The sequence below is a fragment of the Siniperca chuatsi genome, linkage group LG15 (genome assembly GCF_020085105.1).
Source record: "Siniperca chuatsi isolate FFG_IHB_CAS linkage group LG15, ASM2008510v1, whole genome shotgun sequence".
NCBI classification, from domain to species: domain Eukaryota; kingdom Metazoa; phylum Chordata; class Actinopteri; order Centrarchiformes; family Sinipercidae; genus Siniperca; species Siniperca chuatsi.
Window position 1 is genome coordinate 3,280,141 of NC_058056.1, and position 26,983 is coordinate 3,307,123.

The 26,983-nt window shown below is 38.6% G+C and overlaps 1 protein-coding gene across 2 annotated transcripts in view; it reads left to right on the top strand.

Moving 5' to 3' along the window:
* LOC122861551 (glutamyl aminopeptidase) overlaps positions 1 to 26,983 on the top strand; it is a 65,856-nt gene that overhangs the window by 26,637 nt on the left and 12,236 nt on the right. The window contains exons 6-15 of one of the 2 annotated variants that reach the window (XM_044166124.1): positions 6,959 to 7,072; positions 7,189 to 7,323; positions 7,488 to 7,553; positions 7,697 to 7,762; positions 8,908 to 9,068; positions 10,358 to 10,440; positions 12,811 to 12,947; positions 13,889 to 13,944; positions 14,036 to 14,186; positions 24,262 to 24,335. In XM_044166124.1, coding sequence (XP_044022059.1) covers positions 6,959 to 7,072; positions 7,189 to 7,323; positions 7,488 to 7,553; positions 7,697 to 7,762; positions 8,908 to 9,068; positions 10,358 to 10,440; positions 12,811 to 12,947; positions 13,889 to 13,944; positions 14,036 to 14,186; positions 24,262 to 24,335 — 1,043 coding nt within the window. The remainder of the gene's footprint in view (positions 1 to 6,958; positions 7,073 to 7,188; positions 7,324 to 7,487; positions 7,554 to 7,696; positions 7,763 to 8,907; positions 9,069 to 10,357; positions 10,441 to 12,810; positions 12,948 to 13,888; positions 13,945 to 14,035; positions 14,187 to 24,261; positions 24,336 to 26,983) is intronic. The other variant, XM_044166125.1, reaches the window with a different exon arrangement.

Here is a 26,983-nt window from a genome sequence, read left to right on the forward strand (position 1 = left end):
CATGATGGAAAAAACACTTACATCAGGTTAGCTCACAATTCGTTTGGAAATGGTATGATGCTTTTATCTTTTTATTTCACAGACTGATGAAAAGATTTGTTATTGAAAAACATGTCCACAGAAAGAGTTGAGAATTGTAAATGTTTAAAATCCTTGATGTGCTGTTGTTCAAGCTTTTTATGATACACAATCCGGGAACATTTCTTTCCAAGACATCAGCTATTTTACTATGATGGGAGATAAGAGGCCTTGAGGCAGTCAATAAAGTTTTATGAGCTGTTCAGAGTTATAGGAATGAGGGATCAGTACTGGTTCATTTAGAATATGATGATGTACAAATAGTCTTTTGGGTGGCAAGCTTTTATGAGGCCCTCCTCTCACATGTACTGAAAAATAAACCTTGAACCTTTTACAGTATACAGTGAAATACTGTATACACATATGCAAGAGTGGATTACCAAAGTGGCAGACCTAAGGGGCCTGTTTGGATAGTACGGTGTTAGGAGCTCAGTTATGTACTCTGGTGCCAGATCATTCAGAGCCTTGTATGTGATTAAAAGCACTTTAAAATGGATTCTAAAAGAGTCTGGAAGCCAGTGCAGTGAAGCCAGAATTGGTGTGATGTGTAAGAATCGCTTTGTTTTGGTCAATAGTCTAGTTGCTGAGTTTTGAACAATTTGAAACTGTTCCATAGCTTGATTGTTAGGGCAAGTAAACAAGACATTACAATAATCGAGGCAGGAGGATACAAGAGTGTGTATAATTTTCTCTGTGTTACTGAAGTTACAGTAAAAACAATCGACCTTGTCATGGCTTTGTTGTTTGCGTATCCATGCACCATGAAGAAACTGGCAGCACACACTGCAGTAAATTACATTACGTCCTTAAATGTGTCATATTCTAGTCATTTAAATTCATGCTTCCATTCACTCCTACATTTTCATTGCCGTTTTGTTTTTTCATAGTTAGCCTTTTGTGTTTCTGATCCTTCTGTAAGGATCGCGTTAGCAGTTTGAATAGGCTTAGTAAACCCATACTTCAGTAACCCCAACATAGCTGGCTAGCTAGCCGGCACCGACTGTTTGCTGGCTACTGCTGAGGTAAAATTTACACAGATAGAATAATAGAATGTTGAACTAAAAGCCACAAAGGAATCAATGTGAAGGAATTGGGATGTTTGTGGAACTGTAACATTGCGCTGGCGAAGGCTGGCAGTATAGGGATAAACCTAGGTGGCCACAGGGGGCCACCTACATGTAATATTTAGTGGCTACAGAGTAATTTTTTGTGGCCACGGGCCCTGTTTAATATCGAACCCTAGTGTATGGTAATTGAATCATGCAGCTCAAATAAACAGATTGTCTGTGCCAGTGGTTCTAATAATAAGGCAAACAATAAAGGTGAAAGGACACCACCATGGCAAGTAACCACACTGATTGTAAACTGTAGTGAACAGTTTAGTATTACTAGGGTTAGTGGACAGTTAGACAGCCATGGCAGTGGGACTGGAGTAAAATTAAAATGTTCCCCAAAACCAGTGTTCCTTCAGACATCCCACTACATATAATTAAATGCCTTTCACAATGCAAAGACAAAATGGTTGTAGATATAGCAATGTTGGAAGAGACCTCAGTTATATGCATTAATCACTGAATCTTGTCCACAGCCAAGAGTATTTTAACCTCTGTCTGATCATGGTGGATCAAGGTCATATTATGGCTATGATAATAATACGTAGGTAACAAATAACTTCCTCAACTCAAAAGCCATCCTTCACTTCACTTTAGCTGGTGTTTGAATGCTTTATATCTGGTGTTGTATTGTAATTGAATTGTAAATCTTTAAAATCCTTGATGTGCTGTTGTTCAAGCTTTTTATGATGCTTCCATGACATCAGCTATTTTACTATGATGGGAGATAAGAGGCCTTGAGGCAGTCAATAAAGTTTTATGAACTGTTCAGAGTTATAGGAATGAGGGATCAGTACTGGTTCATTTAGAATATGATGATGTACAAATAGTCTTCTGGGTGGCAAGCTTTTATGAGGCCTTCCTCTTACATGTACTGAAAAATAAACCTTGAACCTTTTACAGTAATAATTTTAATAATAATTATAATAAAACTTTATTTATAGAGCACTTATCAAAACAAAGTACAGTGCTTCACAACAAGAGAAATAAAATATCACAGCGAATGATGAAATATAAAGAAATAAAATACATAAAATACACAAAAGCAATAAAATAAACAATAAAATAAACAGCCAGTTCAGGTAAAATCAGGATATGCTTGCAGATAAAAATGTGTTTTGAGAAGAGACTTAAACGAAGACACTGATTCAGACTACCTAATTTCTTCGGGCAAGTTGCTCCAGAGCCTCGGGGCCCTGATAGCAAAAGCTCTGTCCCCCTTAGTTTTCATCCTGGACTCAGGAACAGACAGGAGACCCCTGCCTGAAGATCTCAAAGTACGTGAAGGTTCATAAGGGATTACAAGGTCTAAAATATAGTCTGGAGCCAGGCCGTGAAGAGCCTTAAAAGTAATCAACAAGATCTTAAAATCAATCCTAAAACAAACAGGGAGCCAATGTAAAGAGGCTAAAACAGGTGTGATGTGATCATACCTCTTGGTCCTGGTTAACAGCCTAGCAGCTGTGTTTTGTACAGTCTGCAGTCGTGTCAAAGTTTTTTGATTAAGACAAGTGAACAGGCTGTTACAGTAATCAAGGCGTGAGGAGATAAAAGCATGTACAACAGTTTCTGCATCACTAAGATTTAAAATAGATCAGATTTTTGTTTGTGAGGTGATAAAAACATGATTGGACAAGTTTAGTGATATGTTGCTCAAACATCAAACAAGACACCAAGATTTCTTGCAACAGGCTTGATATGTTGTGACAGGTTACCAGTAGATGGCAGTATTTGTTTAGTGATGTGTTGGGGCCCAATAACAAAGATTTCAGTTTTATTTGAGTTGAGCTGAAGAAAAGTTATCGATATCCAATTTTTATGTCAGATAGGCAGTCCTGCAGAGAACTCAGCATACTAAGGTCGGTGGGCTTGACAGGGAGGTACAACTGTGTGTCATCTGCATAACAATGAAAAGAAATACCATGTCTGCGGATTACATCACCCAAAAAAAGCATGTATGAGGAGAACAGAAGTGGTCCCAGAATTGAACCTTGTGGCACACCATACTTGATATGGGAAAAGGATGACATGAAGTTATTAATGCTGACACAGAATTTCCTATTGGACAGATAAGATGAGACCCAGTCTAGTGCAGTGCCAGATATGCCCACCCAGTGCCTCAGTCTATCTAAAAGAATGCCATGATCAATTGTGTCAAAGGCAGCACTTAAGTCCAACAGCACAAGAATTGAACACATGCCTGCGTCTGCATTCATTAAAATGTCATTAGTGACTTTGAGAAGGCCTGTCTGAGTGCTGTGGTGTTGACGAAAGCCAGATTGGAACTTTTCAAAGGTATTATTGTTTTCCACAGTAGCAAGAAGCTGCTTAGATACAAGTTTTTCGAGAATCTTTGAAATAAAAGGCAATTTGGAGATTGGGCGATAGTTATCCAGGAGGGTGGGATCAAGCCCAGGTTATTTTAGGACTGGCTGGACACCAGTTGTTTTAAAGTAATCAGGGACGCGGCCAGCAGACGAGCGAGCTGTTAAAAATAATTTGTAAAAGGGGCGCAATACAAGCCATAACTTCCAATAAAAACCTAGTTGGGATTTTGTCCAGAGGGCTGGCAGATACTCTCATAAGCGACATGATGTCTGCGAGTTCAGGCAGCATAACAGCAGAAAAATTGCTCAAAGAATCCCTGAGCGGTGATCCACATCTAAAAAGGCAGGATAGGGGGTGATATCGGATCTTATTATCTCCACCTTTCCAGCAAAGTGCAAAAGAAACTTTTCACAATCAGCATCACAATCAGCAGGGGCACAAGGAGAGGCAGGGTTAACTAACTGATCCACAGTCTTAAATAGGAATCTGGGGTTGTGCTGATGGGCAGAAATAAGTGCAGAGAAATGACATGTTCTTGCATCCTTCACCATCCTATTATAAAGGCGTAATAACTCTTTCATGGCCACAAAGTGGACCTGGACCTGGTCAATTAACCATGGCTGTTTTCTTTTCTTTGAGTTTGTATCGTAGAAAAGGTTTCAGTCATAGTCATCTGGACACTGTTTTCAGAATCAAGACGTTTCGGCTCCCATCCGGAAGTCATTCTCAATTGTGAAAAAATGGGACGGGAACTAGAAATATAAGCTACTCTGTGTTACATAAGCCCTGCCCTCAGGAAGGAATCTACCTGAGTATCTGCTAATAGCTAGTTTCACCTGAAACTGACCTAATTGTTTCCAAGATGGCCCCAGTCTGGACTGAAACCTTTTCTACGATTGAACACTCCTGGACGAATGAGGGACTACACCGTCTTCTTTGAGTTTGGTCTATTTTTCAGAGGAGCTATGAGATCTAAGGTTGAATATACACATATGCAAGGTTGGATTACCAAAGTGGGCAAATATTCCAGGTCCCCAGACCCTCAGAGGTCCTGTAGGCCCAAGGTTTATCCTGTCTGGTTTGAGGTAATTTAATTTATTTCAATTCAATCCAATTAAATAATTTTGTTCATCCACAGCAGGGCATTAAAAAGTGTTAATTTATTTTGTAATATGCACAGTATAAGATGAAAGAATCCTGTCTTGTAGAGGGGGCAGGTGTCCAAATCTAGTTGTAATACCATTATTACTGTAATTTTTTAAAACAAAATCCGGTATTCAAATAAAGGTAGAGTCACAAATGATAACTGGGGCAACATTTAAAATCCTTGTCACGCCAGTCACGTCTACTCTGATGTTTGAGTGTGGTTAAGTTGCCATCAGTGAAACTCAATATTTACTACATATGTTTCAAATTAAAAGCCTTCTCCAGGACACAATGCTTTATTCACATTTTGGCTTTCACCATGCAAAGACAAAATGGTTGTAGATTTACCAATGTTGGAAGAGACCTCAGTTATATGCATTAATCACTGAATCTTGTCCACAGCCAAAAGTGTGTTGGGTCTTGCCTAGCTTCACCACATGTCAGGGACAAAAGACAGGCCTACCTGGAAAGAACCAAAGCCTTCACTAAGTGGCTTGACTGAGAAACAAAGTACAGATAATGGGAAGTCGCCACGCCGACACAGCCGTTAATTTGCACCTGAATAAGAAATTGAGACGAGATCTCGTTTGAACCCAACGTGAGATCTCAGTTCAATCTAAACAACGGACTCCTATTGGACGAAATGCGTGAGACAGTCCATGAAATCTTTGCGCACAGCTATGATGACACCAACTCTATAAAGTCTAGTGCTCCACACTGCCCGTTGCCATTCCACAGTAACCCGTTTACGAAAGGAGGCTCATCATGTCTCTCTCCATGGTAATTGCCACAGTTGTTGGTCGAAATTATTGATTGTTAATCAATGCTAAGGGTAAATAAACGCTATTGTATCTTTTAAAGAGCAGTTGCCGTAGTTATTGTGCGTACACGTTGTGATAATAGCTGGTTGCACTTTCCCCCCTTTTGATATAAGATAGTACTGTTGGGACTTACAATGGTTAAAGGGGGGCACCCACTTGTGTAGGTGCAATCAATTAATTATGGTTATCAGAATTATCAAAGATAAATCATAAATAACTTTGATGAAGAAAGTCCTCGGCTTAAGCAACTGTGGCTTAGTGGTGGAGCAGGTCGTCCACCAATCGGAAGGTCAGCAGTTCAATCCCGGCTTCCCCCAGCCCACATGTCAAAGTGTCCTTGGGCAAGACACTGAAATTGTGAGGGCTGTGCCTTCAGTCTGTGAATGCTTAGTTATTTTGATGAGCAGTTCTGCCATCGCTGTATGAATGGGGTGAATGAAATATGTAGTTGAAGCGCTTTGAGTAGTCAGAAAGACTAGAAAGGCGCTATATAAGTACAGTCCATTTACCATGAATTAATTTGACTGAGTCTCGTAAAATACACTAAAATATCAATTTGGAACTCAGATTAATAATTCAATTAATAACTATAACCAAAATTACCATTGATAGCTAGTAGGTTGAAGGATTTGGAGTGGGGGGTTGCCAAGAGGTTGGCAAATTACTCACTCTTGTGCAACATTAAAGAGGCCAGCATAATTATACACAAGCATTTATTTAAAAGATAAACAAAGCAAAAACACACAATGTTTAGTTAAACGCTAAATACTAAACTACAGAATAAAGGGTGTGTGTGTGTATGTGTGCGTGCCAAAAGGAATGTGTGTATGTTTCTTTGTTCTGCCTCCGTATGTCTCGCGCGCACGAGTAGAAGTAATTTTATAGGACAGTTCTGTAAAATAGTTTTATAATTTGTTTATTACTTAGAATTAACAGCAAGCATGCATTAAAAAAAGGAAATCTGGGCTGCAAAATGCTAAACTATGTGTTTCTATTTAATTTCATGGTAATATTCTCTACTTGCACCATGTAGTGTGATGTATATCCATTTTACGAACTGCACATATGTTTACTTCCTGTCAACTCTAGTAACGTTACCGTCGCCTCCAACCTTAGTGATCACCTTACAGTTACTTCACTTTTCACAGTTAGCTTTGTACATATTGTTAAAAGTACTTACTTTGTTTTTGTATATAGTGTTTTTGATAATTAACCCTAACCCACCAACATTAGCCTGATTCTCACAGCTTAGGTAATAAGTAGCTATAGATCTTTTTTACACACAGGGCATGGAAGAGCTGCTCGCTTTAGCATGACGGTATATGTCATTTACTATCATTTTTGGCAGCTCTTCCAAGCCCCGAGTTCAAATTAGTGAGTTTCATTGATGGTGAATTGTATTTTAGTATAAATCCCTTGATGTAATTTCCTTTGTTTAGAGCCTCAAAACTCATATCAATCATCTTTTTACAGTGGTTTGGGAACATTGTGACTATGGATTGGTGGGATGACCTCTGGCTTAATGAGGGCTTTGCCAGTTTCTTTGAGTACATTGGTGTGGAGAAAGCTGAACCAAGCTGGGGCATGGTGAGTTCTCCTTTTAAAGGCACAACAAAGTAAACTAAAGTATTAGGCCCATTGACCAGTCATTTTGAGGACTTTAGTACCCTGAAACTTGCCTTGTGTCCTCCTGTGGTAAACAGCGAGACATCATGATCATCAGTGATGTGCTTCCTGTCATGGTGGACGACGCCCTCCTCTCCTCTCACCCTATCATTGTGGCTGTGTCGACCCCAGCAGAGATCACCTCTGTGTTTGATGCCATCTCATACAGCAAGGTACTATTACGGGAAAACCTCACATGTTAAAGGTCTTAAGGTTCAGAAAAACATTGCTTCCCATGGGAACAATGACACATCAGTTACATTATCAACAAGATGCAGAAAATTTGCAACATGCAACAAAATACTATTTGTAATGAAAATTGTCCAACTTTATCCAGGGAGCGTCCATTCTCAGAATGCTGGAGGACTGGATGGGTAAAGACATGTTCAGAGACGGCTGTCGGGTAAATCACAGACTATTGCAGCTTCGTGACAGATATTTAACAATGGATGTAGCTCTTTTGATTAATGCTCGTTAAAGTTTCAAGTGTTCCAGTAACTCATTGATGAAAGCCTGTTTATTTTTTTATTTTTATTTTTTCACCAGACATATTTGAAAGACTACTACCTCAAAAACGCCAAAACGGCCAACTTCTGGGCATCTCTCGCCAGTGTATGTTTACTTGACAAGACAAAAGTTCAGTATTTTGGGAAAGAATGCAAATTTGCTTTCTTTATGAAAGTGAGGTGAGATGTGTCATGTCTGTGTGTTAAGTACAGATCTGGAGTCGGGATGCAGTTAGCCAAGTTTAGCGTAAAGACTGGAAGCAGGGGGAAACAGCTAGCTGTCCAAAGTTTAAAAATGCACCAATCCCATTGGTTCAATCTTTACACAAACAGATATAAGAATTACAATTTGTGGTTTCAGGAGGAGTTATTAGTTGGAACTATTTCTTGAATAACAGAACAGTGTATACATGTCAAGTCAGTTTTATTTATATAGCCCAATATCACAAATTTACCTCAAGGGGCTTTACAATCTGTACAGCATTTGACACCTTCTATCCTTACACCCTTGATTTGGATAAGGAAAAACTCCCTCCCAAAAAACCTTTAATGACGTCTCCAGCTATAGCGTGGGTTTTCAGATATGGTAAGTGAGCAGGTTTTTGTCTTGGTCTCTGTACAGGTATATACCAAACCCGGCAACATTTACTGGCTTTATGTATCCCAGGGGCCAATTTTTTTCAGAAGTTGCCCATGCCAGAAAGCTGCACATAGTCACTGCACATTGCTGTTATTCAACAAGTTCCTTAACCCTTCCTTAGACCACAAATTGTCATTTTTATAGATCTGTTTGTGTATGGAATAAAACTAAACGATAATAGTATAGTGTGTTAATCAGTGAGCTTTAGAGGTTTTGGTAGTTGTCTTTTTGAACTATGGACAGAGCCAGACTAGCAGTGAGTGGGTGAGTGCAATAGGGCAGAAGTCATTAAAGGTACAGTCGACCCCCAAAATCAAATACATATTTTTCCTGTAATGCTATTTATCCATCTAGAGCACAACAAATAAATAGGACTATGGGTAAGAGGAAAAAGAATGTTTAGACACTGGCATGATGGAGGTAGTTTGGAGGCCCTGAGCACACATCTGGGGATACCATCAGGGTCAACAGCCTTACATGCACTTATATAATCTGAACATCTCACTCTCAGAAAGAAAACAAATAAGCATATTTACCATGTTGAAATATTGCTTTAAGCTTTGTTTGTGAAGTTCTCTGAACAGTAGCCAATTTCTCCTCTCTGCGCCCAGGTGAGTGGGTTGCCGGTTGCAGAGGTAATGGATACATGGACCAAACAGATGGGTTATCCTGTGCTAGATCTGTCTGTCTCAGAGACGAATGCCAAACTGAGCCAAAAGCGTTTCCTCCTGGATCCTGAAGCTGATGCCAGCCAGCCTCCTTCACCTCTTTGGTCAGTGATACAAAGAAGATAAAAAGCCCCCTTTTAACGCTTTATATCCTCAGAGCTGTGTATCCTACAGCTGTGTTTCTATTACGACCTAATCATTAGGTTATTTCTAATTAACACACTTTCATCTGATACTGTTTCAAGATAACAAATGATGCTCAAAATGGTAAATATTAGACCCACTTCCTTTCTAATTTTTGCTCTGTTCTCTTTCAAGTTGAACGCCACTTGGATGGACCATGAAGTACAGAAGTCTGTAGCGTTATTAAGACATTTAAGTTTAATTTGATGTCTCTTGGTTAGGGTTGCAACTAACAACTATTTTGATAGTTGAATATTCTATCGATTATTGAAACGAATAATTGACTATTCGTATTATGAATCGCACAATTACTCAATGGCTCTTATTTAGCTATCAGCTTTTAAATTTAGCTTGAGGTTGTTTAAGGCATGTGCTAACTAACAATGAAGACAAGTCATGTCATGGACCAAACAGTTATGTTGCTATAGCAGCAACAGTGAGTTATTAGGGCTGTCACTTTTTTCTAACAGTTCGAACGAGATCAAACAAACCCATAAATCGTTCGAAGTAATTTGAATGTAACCCACATTGAGTACACACAGACAGGAGTTGTAGAATTTATTGCGATTTAGAAAGTATCAAATTCTCTAGAGAATGATCACCAAATCTGCAGTTCCCCTCAGCTCTACAGAGTTTTATAGCATCTTTCTGTTCATTGTTTTGGTTCACCCTGAGTCAGCCTGGTTTCCAGCAGTAGCAGGCAGCTGTTTCTTAGTGAAAAAGCTCTAATAAACCCATTGTACACCAACTTCCCAGCACCAAACATCAGACAAAGTTAGAGACTAGCTGGTGAACCTAGTGAAGCATTTAGCAACTAATATTGTTCTCAGGAGTTGGTTTTTACCAAAGCAAAGCAGTGCAGAATCAAATGAAAATCTATTTTTAAAGATGGCCTAAAAAGATTTAAAGGTCCAGTGTGTAACATTTAGGAGAAGCTATTGGCAAAAATGGAGTATAATATTAATCAGTATGTCTTAATTAGTGTATAATCACCTGAAAATAAGAGCTAGATAGGGCGGATCGTGTTTTTCAAGAGTTTCGCAGCCACCTTGGGTTTCTCCTACATGCTTGGAAAGGGAGGGTGAGGCGAGCAGTATTCAAATTGTTGCAATCTGCAATTTCACCGCTAGATGCCACTATGTGTGTCTTTGTTGTATGTGTGGTTTTGTATACCAGCTCATTAATAATAATGGATGTGTTTGTGTTACAGGTACAACTGGACAATTCCAGTCAAATGGCAATCTGTGAAAAGCAACAAGAATATGTTAGCGATGTTTGACAAGTCCAGCAAAGGTAGTATGCTCCATTTAACTATTGTGTAAATATCTTAAAAACATTCAAAATAATCAAAAACATACACTGCCTTTAAGACAACTTAAAATTATCTCATTGCACTTTTCCTATTGAGCAGGTCTAGACCATACTCTTTATGACACAGAGACCCAACAAATTCCACTATGAGCCGGGGGGGTAAGGGAAAGCACAATGCAAATTCCACCTAGCATTTTAAAATAATGTAATGGTAGTGGTAATATTGATATTAATAAAGTAGTAATAATAGGAATGATAGTGACAGGAATAATAATGATAATTATAGTAATAAGACTAATAATAACAATTGTAGTAGCAGTTGTCGAGCAGGAACACGGGGGCAGCAGGTGGCCCACAATCACAGATTCAGACTCTGCAGCTCCGGAGGCAGAAATACCTGCTGGAAGCGACAAAAGGAGAGAGGAGAGAAACAAGAAAGCACAAAACTATGGGAGAGAGAAGATGTCGAGTTAGTAAAATGCAGGTATGGGAGATAAATGCATACAGATGGAGAGGGAGAGGAGGAGAGATGAAAGAGGTGCATCATGGAAAGTCTCCTGGCAGTCTAGGGCTATAGTAGCATAACTAAGGGATGGTTCAGGACTCACCCAAGCCAACCCTAACTAAGTTTTGTCAAGGAGGAAAGTCTTAAGCCTACTCTTAAATGTGGAGATGGTGTCTGCCTCCCGAACTGTGGAGGAGTCCACAGGAGAGGAGCTTGATAACTGAAGGCTCTGGCTCCCATTCTACTTTTGGAGACTCTAGGAACCACAAGTAACCCTGCATTCTGTAATGAAACAGTTTCCCCTTGGGGATCAATAAAGTATTTCTGATTCTGGCAGTGCAGTGTTCTAATGGGGTAATAAGGTATTATGAGCTCTTTAAGATACAATGGTGCCTGACCATTAAGAGCTTTGTAGGTGAGGAGAAGGATTTTGAATTCTATTCAGGATTTTACAGGGAGCCAGTGCAGAGAAGCTAATATTGGAGAAATATGATCTCTTTTCCAAGTTCTTGTCAGTACACGTACCGCAGCATTCTGGATCAAGTGGAGAGTCGTAAGGGACTTATTCGGGCAGCCTGATAATTAGGACTTGCAGTCTGAGGTTCCTTACGGTGGTGCTGGAGGCCAAGGCAATGCCATCTAGAGTAACTATATCTTTAGATAATGTGTCTCGGAGGTGTTTGGGGCCAAGTACAGTAACTTCAGTTTTGTCAGAGTTTAACATCAGTAAACTGCAGGTCATCCAGGTTTTTATGTCCTTAAGGCATGCTTGAAGTTTAGTTAACTGGTTAGTTTCATCTGGCTTGATCGATAATTAATAATTTGTAATTTTCACTAGTGCTGTCTCTGTGCTATAATGCACTCTAAATCCTGACTGAAAAACCTCAAACTATTAATTAGAAAGTCACACAACTGATTGGCAACTGCTTTCTCAAGGATCTTAGAGAAACGGAAGGTTAGAAATAGGTCTATATGTTATAGTTTGAGGGTTTTTCATTTCCTGTTTTATTTTGTAGTTTGTCCCTCTCCTTGTGTGTCTTGTGGTTTTACTTCCTGTCTTTGTTTGTTAGTCCGGGTCTCTGTGTTTGTTCAGTGTTGGGTCATTGTTTCTACTGTCTGGTGTGATTCCTATCTGATGTTGCTCCTATGGTGAGTTTTGTTCCTGGCTTGTGAGTGTTCCTGACATTGTGTGTGTCGCCGTTTGGTGCACTTTTGTTGTACCTGGTTCCTGTACCCAGTTCCCCGACATTTTTACTGTGAGTTCTGCTTTGGATTCTTTGTCTCCCATGGACCTTGGTTATATTCTGGATTGTGTATTTTGCTTGCTCCCTATTGGACTGCTTAGCCACCTTGGACTCACTTCCCTGTTTCCACCACTGTTAGCCGGTAACCCATTTTCTTGTTACCTGTTCGTTACCTCTCTGTCTACCGGTCTGCCTGTACCTGCCTGTAAACCATATCACCCCAATAAACACTGTAGCCATCCGGCTACTTCACCTCATACCGCTTCATGGTACTCTGCATTTGGGTCCACATACTACTACACAGCACACACAACACTATAGTTATTTTAAAACACTGTGGGACATAACCCGTTTACTGGATATGATCAATCAGTCTTTATTAAAGACATGTCATCTATTTTGTCATCCTAATAGTGAGAAAATAAATGAGGCCTAACAAATGAATGGGAAAGAGAATAAAAATGTGTATATATAAATAAAAACTATGGTCTTTTTTCTTAACTCGGAGGGTTTATATTTTATAGCAGAAACTGACTGATCCAGCCAAAATGTCCATTTTTCACACACTAACACTATACTTACAATGTCTGTGTTGATTTCCAGAGCATGTCATCAGTAACTACTCGCCCTCAGTGGATGGGCTGCTGAAGGTTAACAATGATCACATTGGATTCTACAGAGTCAACCATGACAACCACATGTGGAACGCTATCAGTCAACAGCTTCAAAATAACCACTCGGTAAAGCTGTTCTTAGTGATCTACACACGTTACATGTGTACGCACTACCTAGTATATTTTCATTTTTAGTTGTAATTTGTTTTTTTTGCAGTATTTCTAGTATGTCTCAGTATGTTTGACTGCTCTTAACATTGCTCACCCTCATCCTGTGCTGTTTAACACTTACTTACTAATACTTATTTGATTCAAGTCTGCTTAGAGATGTTAAGCAAACTTTGGGTGATTATACTGTTAGTTAGCTTAGGTGTGAGAGTATAGACACCAAAATCATACATCCGCTTTAGCATATGCTATGTTGAATAATATAAATAAGAAAAAAATGCTAAAACATACACATGTAATGTAATTCTCCCTAACTGACCAATGTGAAAATGTGAATAATAGTCTAACACCTTTTCTTTTCTCGTAATTAAGAATTTATATTGTATTGATATTTTTCTTGAAATATTATGACTATAAAAAATAATATTACTACTTTATTTTGTAATATTACAATTATTCTTGTAAAATTACTGTTTTATTCTTATAACATTATTACATTTTTCTCAAAGTTTATTCTTGAAATCTATCACACTATTAATACCTTTACACTGCAAGAAGATTCCTTGTGTCTAGCTAAAACATTTTAGTATCAATATTTAACCCACACTGAACCTACATTCAACCAATCTTACATTTAACACTACATATATGCGTTACACATTATTTAAAATTTTAGAGATAAATTCTTATATTTTGCTTTTTACCTTCGATGCCAACTTCTGAGCATGGAGGGGAAAAGTAATAACATGAAGAACCAGAGCCAGAGAACTCAATAAATAAATGCTTTGGTGTCTGTGTTCTATCATTTCTCGGAAAGGTTTACTAACACCATAATCTTCTAAGAACTCACTGTTGCTGTTATGTTGATCTTCTATTTGACTCAGTTTTCTCTCAAATAGGAGTTTGATGCAGCTGATCGAACAAGCTACATTGATGATGTTTTTGCTCTTGCAAGGTAAGATTTTATCCAAAAACAAACATTCATGTGAACATTCATGTCGCCAATCCTACGGAGATTGTAAATACTGTTTAATTTCACTGTTTAGGGCAGACATTATAGATTATGGTAATGCCTTCAACCTTACCAAGTACCTGACAAATGAGACTGACTACATAGTCTGGGACCGTGTGGCCTCCTCTATCGCCTATGTTCGGGACATGCTGTCAGGCAATGCTGCACTCTACCCAAAGTTTCAGGTAAGGGGGATGTTAATCATGCCATGTGATGAGCAAATCAAATTTCAAACCTTGAAGTTTATCTGTGGTCTAAACTTTTGACTAACCACGTCAGCAAAATCAACACGTCTTTTAGTCAAGATATAATGATGTGGTTGGTGTGCAAAAGTGTCAGTGAATTGCACTATGTATTGATTTAAATGGCTTTAAGAGTATTCAAAGGAGGAAACATCTGTATTGGATACAACAAAATGATAAGGTAGGACATTCATTTTAATATTTGCAGCATAACCTAGTAAAGATACTGGTACATTTAAACATTTCTGAAGGTCTGATTAAATTCACTATAGGCAGAAAATTTAGTTTATTTACTTGAGAAAGCTTGGGAAGAGGAAATACCAAGATATTTAAATCCGTTATAAGCAAACTTAAAAGGAAAATGTTCAGAGAAACACATCTCAACCCTTTCCAAGTGGCAGGGAGACGGATTTTTCATAATTTATCTTATATCAGAAAACATACAAAATTCATCAATGACGTTGATTAGAGCTAGTACAGATTTTGATGGATCACTCATAAACAAAAGTGTGTCATCTGTGTATGATATCTGATGTGTTTTGGTACTACTTTTAATCCCACTTACTTGGTCACTAGAGTTTCAGCTAGAGGCTCTATGTATGACCAAGGCATTAAGGAGACAGGGGACAGCCCTGTTTTGTACCTCCACCTATTGGAAATACCTGAGATGACAAGCCATTGACCGATACAGCAGCTTGTGGAGATAAAACAATTTGACCTAATTAATAACAAATATCACTACAAGAAAAAAATTGACTATTTTGAATGCTTTCTCTGCATCTAAAGTTATTATTCTTGTTATACCCAAGATACAGTATGACTGCTGATAATGTTCCAATATTTGAGGAACATTGGCGATCCAGTTCGATCAGTAACCACTAACTTCAGCAAAGCTATGTTAAGATGCATTGCCAAAATATTGGCTAATATTGGCTAATATTTTTGAATCTGTATTCTGAATTGATAATGGCCTGGATGATTAAGACATCTGAGAAGGCCAACTGCACTGATTTGGGGAGTTATATAACCTGAAAGAAATACTGAAACATTTGTTAATTACTGTAAGAAAGAATTGCTTTGTAAGTCCTCTCTCACGCTGATCTTGAGAAGGTCATAGATGCTTTTATATCGTGTTGATTATAGCAATTCACTGTATTCAGGGTTAAGCCAAAAATCAATTTCACGCCTACAGTTAATACAAAATGCAGCCACTCTGCTTTTAACAAATTCAAAGAGACAAGATCATCATGTTCTGGCCTCTGTTACCAGTCAGTTTTAGTATTGATTTTAAAATGTTCCCGATTACCTTTTTAAGGCACTTCATGGTTTAGCTCCAGGTTATATTGCTGAATTGCTGCTCACCTACAGGCCAGAGTGCAGCCTCAGATCTGGCTGTTCTTAAGTCCTGGCACAAGGTTAAAGGTGAGGGTTTTTGTGGTGAGGGCCACTCAGCTCTGCAACTCTCTGTCTGAGGATCTGAAGCTGCAGAATCAGTAACATCTTTTAAATCGCTTCCTAAAAGTCTTATTTTTCCAGTTCCACCATGTTTAATGTGTTTTATTTGTTCTTTTTACTGTTTTTATCTTATTTTATTGTATTTTCTGTATTTTATTCAATGTCATTCATTTATTTGCTAGATTTTAATTGTGGTTCTGATTTGTTTTAATTTAGTTTTTGCTATATACAGAACTTTGTAACATTGTTTTAAAAGGTGATATAAAAATAAAGTTAACAATAATAATAATAATAATAATAATAATAATAATGATGATGATAATAATAATAATAATAAATATAGCTGCAGGTAGCAATGGGCGGGTTCAAACCTTTATTTCGCTCAACGGAAGGAAGCAGCTCGATCAGCCAAAATTAAAACTGTAGGCAGCAACAAGCAAAGTAACTTCAGCTTGCTTAATTCTGTTTGAAAGGAGTGATTGTTCAGTCACACACTTGTTCCATCATCACGAAGCCTGCAGCGTTTCAATAATTGCGCACTCAAAGTTCCGCCATTCATCCCCCCTTCATCGGATTTGAACGAAATGTAGTGTGTATGTTCAGGAGATAGTGTGCGATGTCGATGGTGAGTTTAATCAGGATTACTCAAAGGCATCTTGAGTTATGAGCCAATGTGTCATGCTCACCAATCAATATGCCACTTTAGATATTGTTTAATATTTGCCCCTAGAGCATGCATACCAAATTTGGTGAAATTCTGTCTACCTGGTTTTGAGGTATAGTTTTTTGGCATTTGTGGCCCCCCTTTCATTGTTAATGAATTATAGCCAATTTCCTTCTAAGCCCCACCCTTTGCGAAGATATTTTGATTAATGGCGGCCATGTTTTTCGAACAAGCTTGCTCATTTATAATAGAAACGTGTATCTCAGTCCCACAATGCTGTAGATTAGTCAAAATTCAAAGTTGTATTAATTTTTACTGTTTTTCACATTATGCAAATTAGCAAAACATCAATAATGATCCAAGAGGCTTTTTTGTAGAGCATGTTAAGCTGGACTGAAATTTCAAGACAATCGGAATCACGGTGTGAGGGGCGTGACCTTTCCAAAATTGCATTTTGGGGCCTTAATTACAGCGCCACCATGTGGCCGATTGGGCTCAAATTTCTGTGGAACCATCTGCACATCATTTCCAGTTATTGGGCCTAGTTTCGTGTTTCTAGCTCATTCCAGCTCACGGCAATTTGAGCCGCGGCATAATAATAATAATAATAATAATAATAATAATAATAATAATAATAAACAACCGGCACAAACTCAATAGGGTTCTACCACTTCACGGTTTGAACCCTAATAGTAGTAATTATTTTTAGGGGTCCAAACAGCGACCTGTATCTGCTTGGATTCTTCTTCTTTTTATTCCCTAAAAGTACCTGGATCTCAGAAACCATAACAGCTATAGTTCCTAAACTCTGCAGATAGGTTGGAAATCTCACCCACAACTCTTTAAACTTTTTAACCGTAACGCTCAGAAACACTTTTTTTCCCCCCCTGGATTCTTTGGGTCCAGACCAGGGATGGGCAAACTTTATGACTCACGGGCCACAATGGGTTCTAAAATTTGACAGAGGGGCGGGGCCAGGATATATATATATGTGTGTGTGTGTATATTACATTAGAGATTTGGCCTGTAACAAGTAGCAAAGCATGAATATGCAAGGCTCATTGTACAAATTGTTTTCCAAATGCATTAATTAAATTAATAATTAATTTATTAAATTTCAGTTGAATAAACACAGCAGAAAAACACAAATTCAGTTTCATCAAGTGCCAAAAGATCAACAACTTGTTGATTTATTTTTTTTTGCCAGTGCATCAATAAACAGCAGAAAAACGCAAGTTCAGTTTCAGTGGGAACAGTGTTGTTGAACTCCTTGTTTTGCCAGTTCATCAAAATCTGGAGTAAGTTTTGTTGTGGCAATTCTCAGGATAGATCCGAGGTGTTGGTCAGTTAACCTGGATCTGTGAGGGGCTTTGTTGATGTTCATGATGCTGAATGTCTGCTCACATACGTAGGTCGAACCAAACAAAGTCAGCATCTTCTGTGCCGTCTTCCGGAGGTTTGGAAACATGGCTTCGTTAAGTGAAGCATAAAAGTCATTCAGATTAAGAGAGTTGAACTTCTCCTTTAAGACTGAGTCAGACTGAAGATTGATCAGTTCCAATTGCACTTCTTGTGGTGCGGTTTCAGGGTCTTGCGACAGGGGACAGGACACCAGTTGAAGTGACTTTTCAATGTTTTCAAAGTCAGAGAAGCGACGGCTGAATTCTCCGTGCAGGTCATCCAGTAATTTGCTGTATTTCTTTGCGTTTCGGGTCGCCTCTTTCTGCGTGCGAAGTGTGGCGAAACGAGTGAAAGATGTGTTTGCCATTTGTCTGGAGAATAAAGTTAGCTTAGATTTGAAGGCTGTAACATGTTTGTACATGTCGTGCACAAACTGATCTTTCCCCTGTAGTTTTACATTCAGCTCATTCAAGTGTGAAAATATGTCCACAGCAAACGCAAAATCCCAAAACCAGTTCTTGTTGCTTAGTTCAGGAAATTCATCAGATTTCCCCACCGACTCCAAAAATGCGCCAATCTCCTCTTTCAGGTCCCACACTCGTTGAAGCACTTTGCCCAAACTCAACCAGCGGACACGAGAGTGGTACAGCAACTCCTGATGATCCGCATCAGTTTCCTCTAGGAACTTGATGAACTGACGATGCTGAAGTCCCCGTGCGCGTATACAGTTGACAAGTTTAACGACTGGATTCACGACATGATTAAGCTGCAATATAGACTTGCAAAGCGATTCCTGATGGATGATGCAGTGAAGGAAAATAACATCCTGCTCTGGGTTTTCCTCTTTCACTTTATCCTGGATTCTTTTCAGCAGCCCAACGTTTTTTCCAGTTAAATTTGGTGATCCATCCGTCGTGACATTGGCAAGTTTACTCCAAGGTAGCTTATGTCTCTCGATGGCAGCAGACACCGTGTTATATAAATCCTCTCCCCGAGTTGTTCCCTTCAGGGACTCCATGCTCAAAAACTCTTCCGTTATCTCAAAACTATCATTAATCCCTCGGATGAAAATTAGGAGCTGAGCAGTGTCTTTTAAGTCGTTGCTTTCATCCAGTGCTAGTGAATATAACTTGAAGGACTCAGCTTTTTTGTTTATTTGGCTGGCTATATCTTCGTCAATCAGTTCCACACGGCGAGTCACAGTTCTGCGTGACAAACTGATTTTTTCAAACTTGCCTTGGCTCTCCGGACACAAGACACCTGCCGTCTCTACCATGCATTCTTTTAAAAACTCGCCTTCGGAGAAAGGCTTGCTAGCTTTTGCTAATTTGAATGCCAGCAAAAAACTTGCCTTGGTACTTGACTCTTGAATCGCAGTTTGCTGGTGAAAAAAACGTTGCTGAGTCTGTAAATTAGCTGCCAATCTCTGAGCCGTAGCCGCCCGTTCCTGCGCTGACTACTTGCTAGCATAGTTAGCATGCTTTGTAGCAAAGTGATCGTCTCTTTGAAAACCGAGACGGTTTCTTGGCATATTAGGCAGACAGCCTTTGATCGGACTTCAAAGAAAAAATGGGCTGTAGTTTGCCCATGTCTGGTCCAGACCATAGATTGTATAAAAGAAGTGGACATAGTCACCGTGACGTCACCCATTGGTTTGTGGACTACCGTTTTGAAGCCTCGATATTGCCATTTTGGCCATCACCATCTTGGTTTTTTGCAACCAGTGACCATATTTGGACGAGGGGGTGGAGCTGGGGAGCTTAGCAAATGCTAAGTTATCAGCTAGCGCCAGCTAGGTTAGCAAGGTGCTTCTGTAATTCACATTAACTGTGATATTAATTGGGATGCAAATTTTGGCTAGCGAAAAACAGGCTTAAAACAAAATGTACTTACTGGAAAAATTAACAACCGACTACTTGAGTGTTTTTTAGTATACCAAATGTTGAACAAGACATTTGTTACAATTAACTTTCATGAACTGAAATAGGGTCCCAAAAACAAGTTCACGACTAGTTAATGTACACAGTGCAGTGGATACGCATCGCCTCTATCCTGATTGACAGCAACTTGTCAGTCACGAGGTAGCCACACCCTAAAGCATACCCTGCTTCATTGTCTATTTTACTCAAAATGTGACCATAATTTACAAAATGAACATCATGCTGACACTACAACAGTGAACATGAGAGCGGTCAAACATGATGTGGGTAGCCTCCAGAAAGATGTGCTAAGGAAACAGATTGCCAACAGTGGCCTATGCCCGTTTCTGAGATATCCATCCTGAAAGTCAAGCACAACGGCATGCTACATTTCTTTGAAAACATAGCAGATGCTGAGAAGTTTATCTGCACTCGACAGGTCTCCACGTTCTGCACCAAACAGACCCAGTGCTCCCCACACTCCATCCCCCACCACATCTGTTGATGAAGAAATCTCAGTGAACACTGTACCTGAGTCAACCTGATCCCCTGACAGCAGACTGCTCCAGGCTGCATACTGTTTCGTGTCACTTAAGGTACATTAAGTATGTCTAGGTTCATTCTAAGATGACCAGAGATCTACTTTATTTTACAAGCTTTTATCTAGTAAGGTTTCTGATACATAACGTTATACTGACTCTGACTGGAGATATGCATCGCAGTTAAAAGCAACAGGTAGCTAGTAGAGATTTTATTTGTATTACATTTTCTTTTTTCTCTTTTCTCTCTCCAGCCTAAGAGAAAACCTATTATCTCTTGCAGATGGAACATTTTGTCATATGTTTTATATGTTTATCGCTGAAGCCTTGCTGTTTATGTAAAGGTCGCTGTCTCATATTTTTGATTTCATATTTGAAAGGTACCTTCTTGTGTAGACGTACATGTCATATTCTTCTTATTTATTCGATGGCACAAACCCGGTTAGGAATAAACCCTTTAATGTAATGTTGTGGAATGTCCGGGGTCTAAACTCGCCAGTTAAACGCACCAAGTGTTTACAATTCTCTGATCCAAGAAACACACCTGAAAATAATAGATTTCAGAACAGGTTTTACAAGTATGCTGCTTACACTTCTGCTGTGAAAAGGTCAAACGGAGTCGCTATCATATTCGACAGGAACTTAGTGTGTGAGTATTGAAAGTTCTGCTAAAGACAATGCTGGAAGACTGACATAGGTCTGCTTTTGACAATACAAAAATATGTCTTGCTTCAGTCAGGTGTTTGACATAAATTTAGATAAATCAATAAACATACATCCAACTCAAGAATCATCCTGTGGGATCAACACATTTATTTCTGATCTGAATATTACTGACCCATGGCGCCTCCGGAAACCAATGATTAAGAATTATACTTTTTTCTCTGCCACACATAAGACATACTCAAGAATTGACTATATATTTGTTTCTCTCCCACACTATTAACTCCATTTCCTATTATAATTTCATACCATGCCCCAGTGATATATAATTTTCAGATCCTGCAGAGCACCTGTAAACATACATATAGGTGGCGCTTCAATACATTACTCCAGAATTCTAAGTTCTTGAAACAATTGAAAAATAATCTCATGGTATTCTTAGAAATTAATTTAGAGACCCAAATACTTTGGGGAAACTAAATGCTTTATAAATGGAGAATCCTTTTCAATTGCTTCTCATTTAAAGGCATCCAGAAAACATTGAATAACGCAATTAGAAAGTGAAATACAGACACTAGAATCTGATCAAAAGCGTCCGTTCTCTGAACAGACTCACTCAACTCTCTTCTTCTTGTTCCTCTGAATGCCTCAGCAAGACACTTCACATTACCAGATATTCCGAATATTCAGTGTCACAACTCTGCTTTTACATACTTAGGTTTACACATAACCAAATTCGCTGATATATCACACAGAAATTATGATAAACTGGAAATATCATCTGACATCCAGAGATAGTCTAATAGCAAATTTGGTTCGATGTCCAGAAATATGTGAGTTGTAATGTCAAGCTCTGCGACTGTTCTCCTTTTTGGTATAATTACAATTTACTACTGAATTCTGGTCATATTTCAACGACAGTTGGGCCTCTGGGGGAGTCCATAGTCTTCCAGAGCTGTATGATAGAAATGGATTACTTTTATTCCAGAAGCTTAAAGAGTGTTATTCTCTCTCTTCCTGCAATTGAGGTCAGCATTCCGTGCCCATGGAGTTCTGTGGGATTCGCCTTTACCCTCTCATCCACTGAGCACTTGGGTTAATCCTTGAACATCCTCTGCTGGGTTGGTGTCCATCATTTATAATGATTTAATTTCTAAGAAGGCCACATCTCTGGGGGTGATTGAGTCCTGGAACCGTGACCTTGAGGAACAGGGCCTTCAACTTGACTGGGACAACATTTGCTGGCTAACATATTTATCTCATCAAAAATCCAGCACATCAGCTCATTCACTATAAGTTTGTGCATACATTTTATGCCACACCATACAGACGTTTCAAAATGAAGCTCACAGATTGTCCAAACTATACTAACTGTAGCCAGAATACTGTTGGCACATACCTTCATGTTTTCTGGGAATGCCCTTCTGTTCCTAATCTTTGGTCTAAGGTGGTTACAGATCTTGAAAATATCTTGGAATTCCCAATCCCTAAACAGCCCACCCTGTTTTTATTCAATGGTGACTCCACCCTCAGCGATAACACCAGGTTAGCCCTTAGGAAAATCATATTTGCAGGTTTAACTGCCACGAGGAAGACCATAATACATTCATGGTTCTCCCCTGAGCCTCCATCAATGAAAGACTGGTTGAACCAGTTTAAAGATATTGCTCTTATAGAAAGGTCATTAGCTTTAATTCATAAAGCGCGGGCATCCACTGTAGAAGCCTGGGATATCCTCATTGGTTCTCTTTCGAATCCACACTTCCTCCCACAGATACAATGTGTCATTTTGATAGAATGTAAGAAGACCTACACACATTATCTAATGCCCTCCCCTTTATATATATTATTATTTATATTATTATTTATTTTTTAAACTTATTTTTCGTTTTTATATTTCAGAGTATGTACTGTATGTATGTGTTTTTGTTTCTTGTCTTTTCTTCTTCCTTTTCTTTGCAAGGCAATGGTGATGTGTATAGTTTGCATTACATGCTGTTTGTATGCACAAGAATCCCTGTCTATAGTGCCTTATGTACAACGATTTTCATATGACAATTTCAATAAAAAGTTGATCACAAAAAAACTGAGTCCAGTGTCTTGCTGTAATTAGTACTGTATGCACAACATTTTGTATTTTGCCAAATGTTTGATCGAACTTCACCAAAATATTTTCACGTGATGTCATTGCCTCAACTTGTGAGAAGGTGTGTGGAAATCATGTCTATGTAGTGTCAGTCAGTAAGTCACCTTCTCTGGGGATATAAAGGTTCAGGTTTCATGCATGTGATGTGTTTTCAAGTGCTTATTGAGGTCATTAATTTGAAGGTTGCCTATTGTGACCCCGTGAAAATGTCTTATTTTTCTCTGCTAAAAAGTGTTTGTGCAGCAAAAACCGTAAGACCTAGAAACATAAAAATCGGCAGGTGGATTGCAATTCCACCCCCAGGTACATATGACACACATTGACCTCAATGTGATGCTGTAATAATAAAGTTTACGTTTTCGCAATTATCTTAAACGCCCTGGCCTAGAGTCAAAATTTGTCCATTTTAATCTCTCAAGTCATCTGCAGTTTTCTCAAAATCCTATTTTCGACATTTCGTCAGAAACCACTGGGCCCTCGTCCCAAAACTTAGTCAGGATCATTTACAGACTTCACTGATCTAAACAGTAAATGTAGTCATGTGAAACATGTCTTCACTGAAGGTCATAAGCTACATCAAGTGTTTCTGTATACCTCAACAGAGCATCAGCATATAGTTATGACCACGATGAATTATTTTAAAGAAAATCAAGAGTCTTGTTAATTAAGAAACAAGCATCCAAATGCTAGCAAATGCTTGGACCCTGTCAATGCCGCTTGCAGCTATAATAATAATAATAACAGTAATAATAATAATAATAATAATAATTCTATACATCAGATAAGGCTTTACAAATCATAAGCCTTTCCAGATTTTAAATAAGTTGTACTTTTTTCTTTTTTTCTTTGAACTCTAATCACTCTGCTCTATAATTCAAGTGTTTGTCTTCCCCTCAACATGCAGTGTCAGGCTGGAACAAGCTGTTAGTCTTATGATTGATGGTCTCATTTGCTTAATCTTTTATACAAGCATCAGCTTGAGCGAAAAAAATGCCACAGGACCTATTTCCAGAAACTGTTTTAAAGCTATAAATAATCATTTGACAAAGTAACTGTTGAGATATGATATTGATAAAAAGTCCAATTACTATAAACATAAATTTGCATTATTATGCAATGGTACAGTAGAAACCTCACTTCTTGTTCCTTTAATCAGACAAAGTGGGTCACCAATGTTCTGTATAATTCCCTGGTGTTAATTAAGAACCATGTTTTTGTTTCTTTTCTCTAGAAACTGTTTCATGACCATGTTAAAGCAATCTCAACACAACTTGGATGGAAAGATGAAGGGACACAGACACAGAGGTACAGCAGGAACAGTGTATAAATTCTCTTAAACCGCCTCTCCAACTGTGTTCTAAATTGAACATACAGGAAGAAACTTTTATGTTCGTCTTGGGGACCATGTGTCAAAGAAACGTGACAACCTTTGGTGTTGCACAAGGGAGGCTTGCCCTCTGTTGTTCTCAAATACATGCTTCCTCTGGGTGATATCATCAGGGAACATATTAGCTTCCATAGCTACACTGATGATACACAATTGTACATATCTGTTGAGCCAAGTGATGCAGATGCCTTAAACTGCCTGCCTGTCAGCAATAAATAAATGGATGAATAATAACTTTCTTAAACTAAATGAGGATAACACAGAAATTCTATTAGTTGGCCCCAAATCCAAAACGCTTGAGCTGCTTAAAACACTTGGTAATCTGACTCCCTGGATCAAACCTGAAGTAAGTCTAGGCTTAGACTCCGACTTAAGTTTTATGTCCCATATAAACAAAGTACCCAAGGTGGCATTCTTTCATCTCATTGCCAAGGTACGGCCATTCCTGACCCAGCAAGATGCTGAAAAATGTATTCACGCTTTCATCTCAAGTAGACTAGATTATTGCAATGCACTTTTTACTGGTCTTCCTAAAAAGTCCATTGAGGAACTGCAACTTATCCAGAACTCTGCTGCTAGACTGCTAACAAAAACAAACTCCAGTCTTTGCTACACTACTCTGGCTCCATGTAACTTCTAGAAGTCTCTGTTGTTTTATGTTCCTTCATGAGCCCTTAGATGAGGAGTGGCCAAACTTTTTTGATTGTGGACCATTTACAGAAAAATATAAGAAGTCACAGGCCAAACAATACTAAATGTGTAGTTTTCAAGCAGTTACATTGCAAGCAAATCAGTGTTTCTAGACCAGAAAACCCCATGTGCCATAGGTAATTAACTAAACAACAACTACAGTTTAACGTTTGACATTACAGTAGTTTATTGGTGTGCCCACATATTACAAAAAGTGTTTCTGTATCTGCTGCTCTTAAATTTAATTTAAATGAATTCTTCTTTTCTTTTTTTAAACTCTAATACAGGGCATGGCCTAAGTGCCACTGAAAATATTATGATATGTGTAAATCTGTAAGTAAAGTTAAAGGTTCTGTATATAACATTAATATAGCAGAAAACAACAATTTGCTATATAAATATGTAATGGCGTTCAGAGCAGATAATGACGTCACACTGACTGTGTTGTTATCAGAGCTTCTCTGTGCTTTGTTTATACAGCCGCCCCGGCCATGCGTGCATGTTAGTACATGTGAGTTCCCCCTTGTGAAACAGTTGGCTTTGAGGAGAGGTATTTATTTTCTGATCTAACACAGTGAATTAAGGATTTATTTCGACCAAACCAGAGTTGGTATTTGTTGGAACAGTGGAAAGATTAACAGAGATGGTTTTGGTTATATTTTTGTTTCTGTCCCGTTTGAATGAAGTGTGTTTAACGATGATCTACGAGGTAAAACAACGTCTGGTTGTGAATAGGAGCAATATAACGGCTGTTTCTAGTTAAACAAAAAGGATCTTAGTGTTTAACAAAAAGATCTATCTCCATAGGGATCCTTGTGTTGTCACGTTGCATTTTTAGTGGATGTAGACTATGTATTACTACTAGTATTACGTTGCAGCAATGGCGGACTGTTTCGTGGCTGCCAGTTTAGGCTAGATCCCAAATATTTCGGTGAATTAAGGGTTTATTTCGACCAAACCAGTGTTGGTGATCGTTGGAACAGTTAATGAAGACAGTTTTCGTTAGTTTTATTTTGTTTCTGTCCAGTTTGAATGAATTGTGTTTTCTCTGCGAGATAAAATTACTGTTTTTCTCAATAGAGTCTGGTGGGCCATAGTGTACGTTTGTTTTGGTCTGAGATGCTGGTGCTCTAGTGAGACATTTAGTAGCGGTGAATGTTGCATACAGTACCTTTTTTTTGAAGCAGGCAGAACAGGCAGAAATGGCCAAATACTGGTTTCTGTTCATGGTCTAAGCTTACAATGCTATGTGTAAATCTGTAAGCCTATTATTAAGATATAATAAACAAGACAGACAGAAATGGTAATATATTGGCATCTAGTGTTTAAACTAGGATTTTCAATGTACATACAGTGAATTTTTTTAGAAATAAGCCCAAGCCATATTCTAGTTAATTTTTCAAAATTTACAGTAGCTTGGCCACCCCTGCAACCCCACATGGGATCCTGTCCACTAGAGGTCAGAGGCCAAATGATTTTTTACTTACTTACTTTCAAGACAGTTTCTTAATAACCATACCTTGTTACTAAATAACTACCATGAATAAAGATCTGGTGTTGTAATGCCCAGGGGATTACAATGATGCCAAACATCACCTGTTTATCCTAATGGCTATTAGGCTATGGCCAGTGACTAATGGTAGTTTGTGGTTCTGTGCATACCGGACTTCAACTGCAGCCTTGGAGTGTCATTAGCCATGGGGCTTCCTTTTTGAGGAGTTTTGTCAATGGACAGGCTCTGTCTAGTTTTCAATGAACTGTCGCGAGTAGTTGTACACTCCGGTGCTTGGTCCGTTTTCAAGCAGGAAAAAAATGGCAACCTGGTCACAAACGCTCTCAAATTACAGCTAAATAGTACACTAAAATGTGTTTCTGA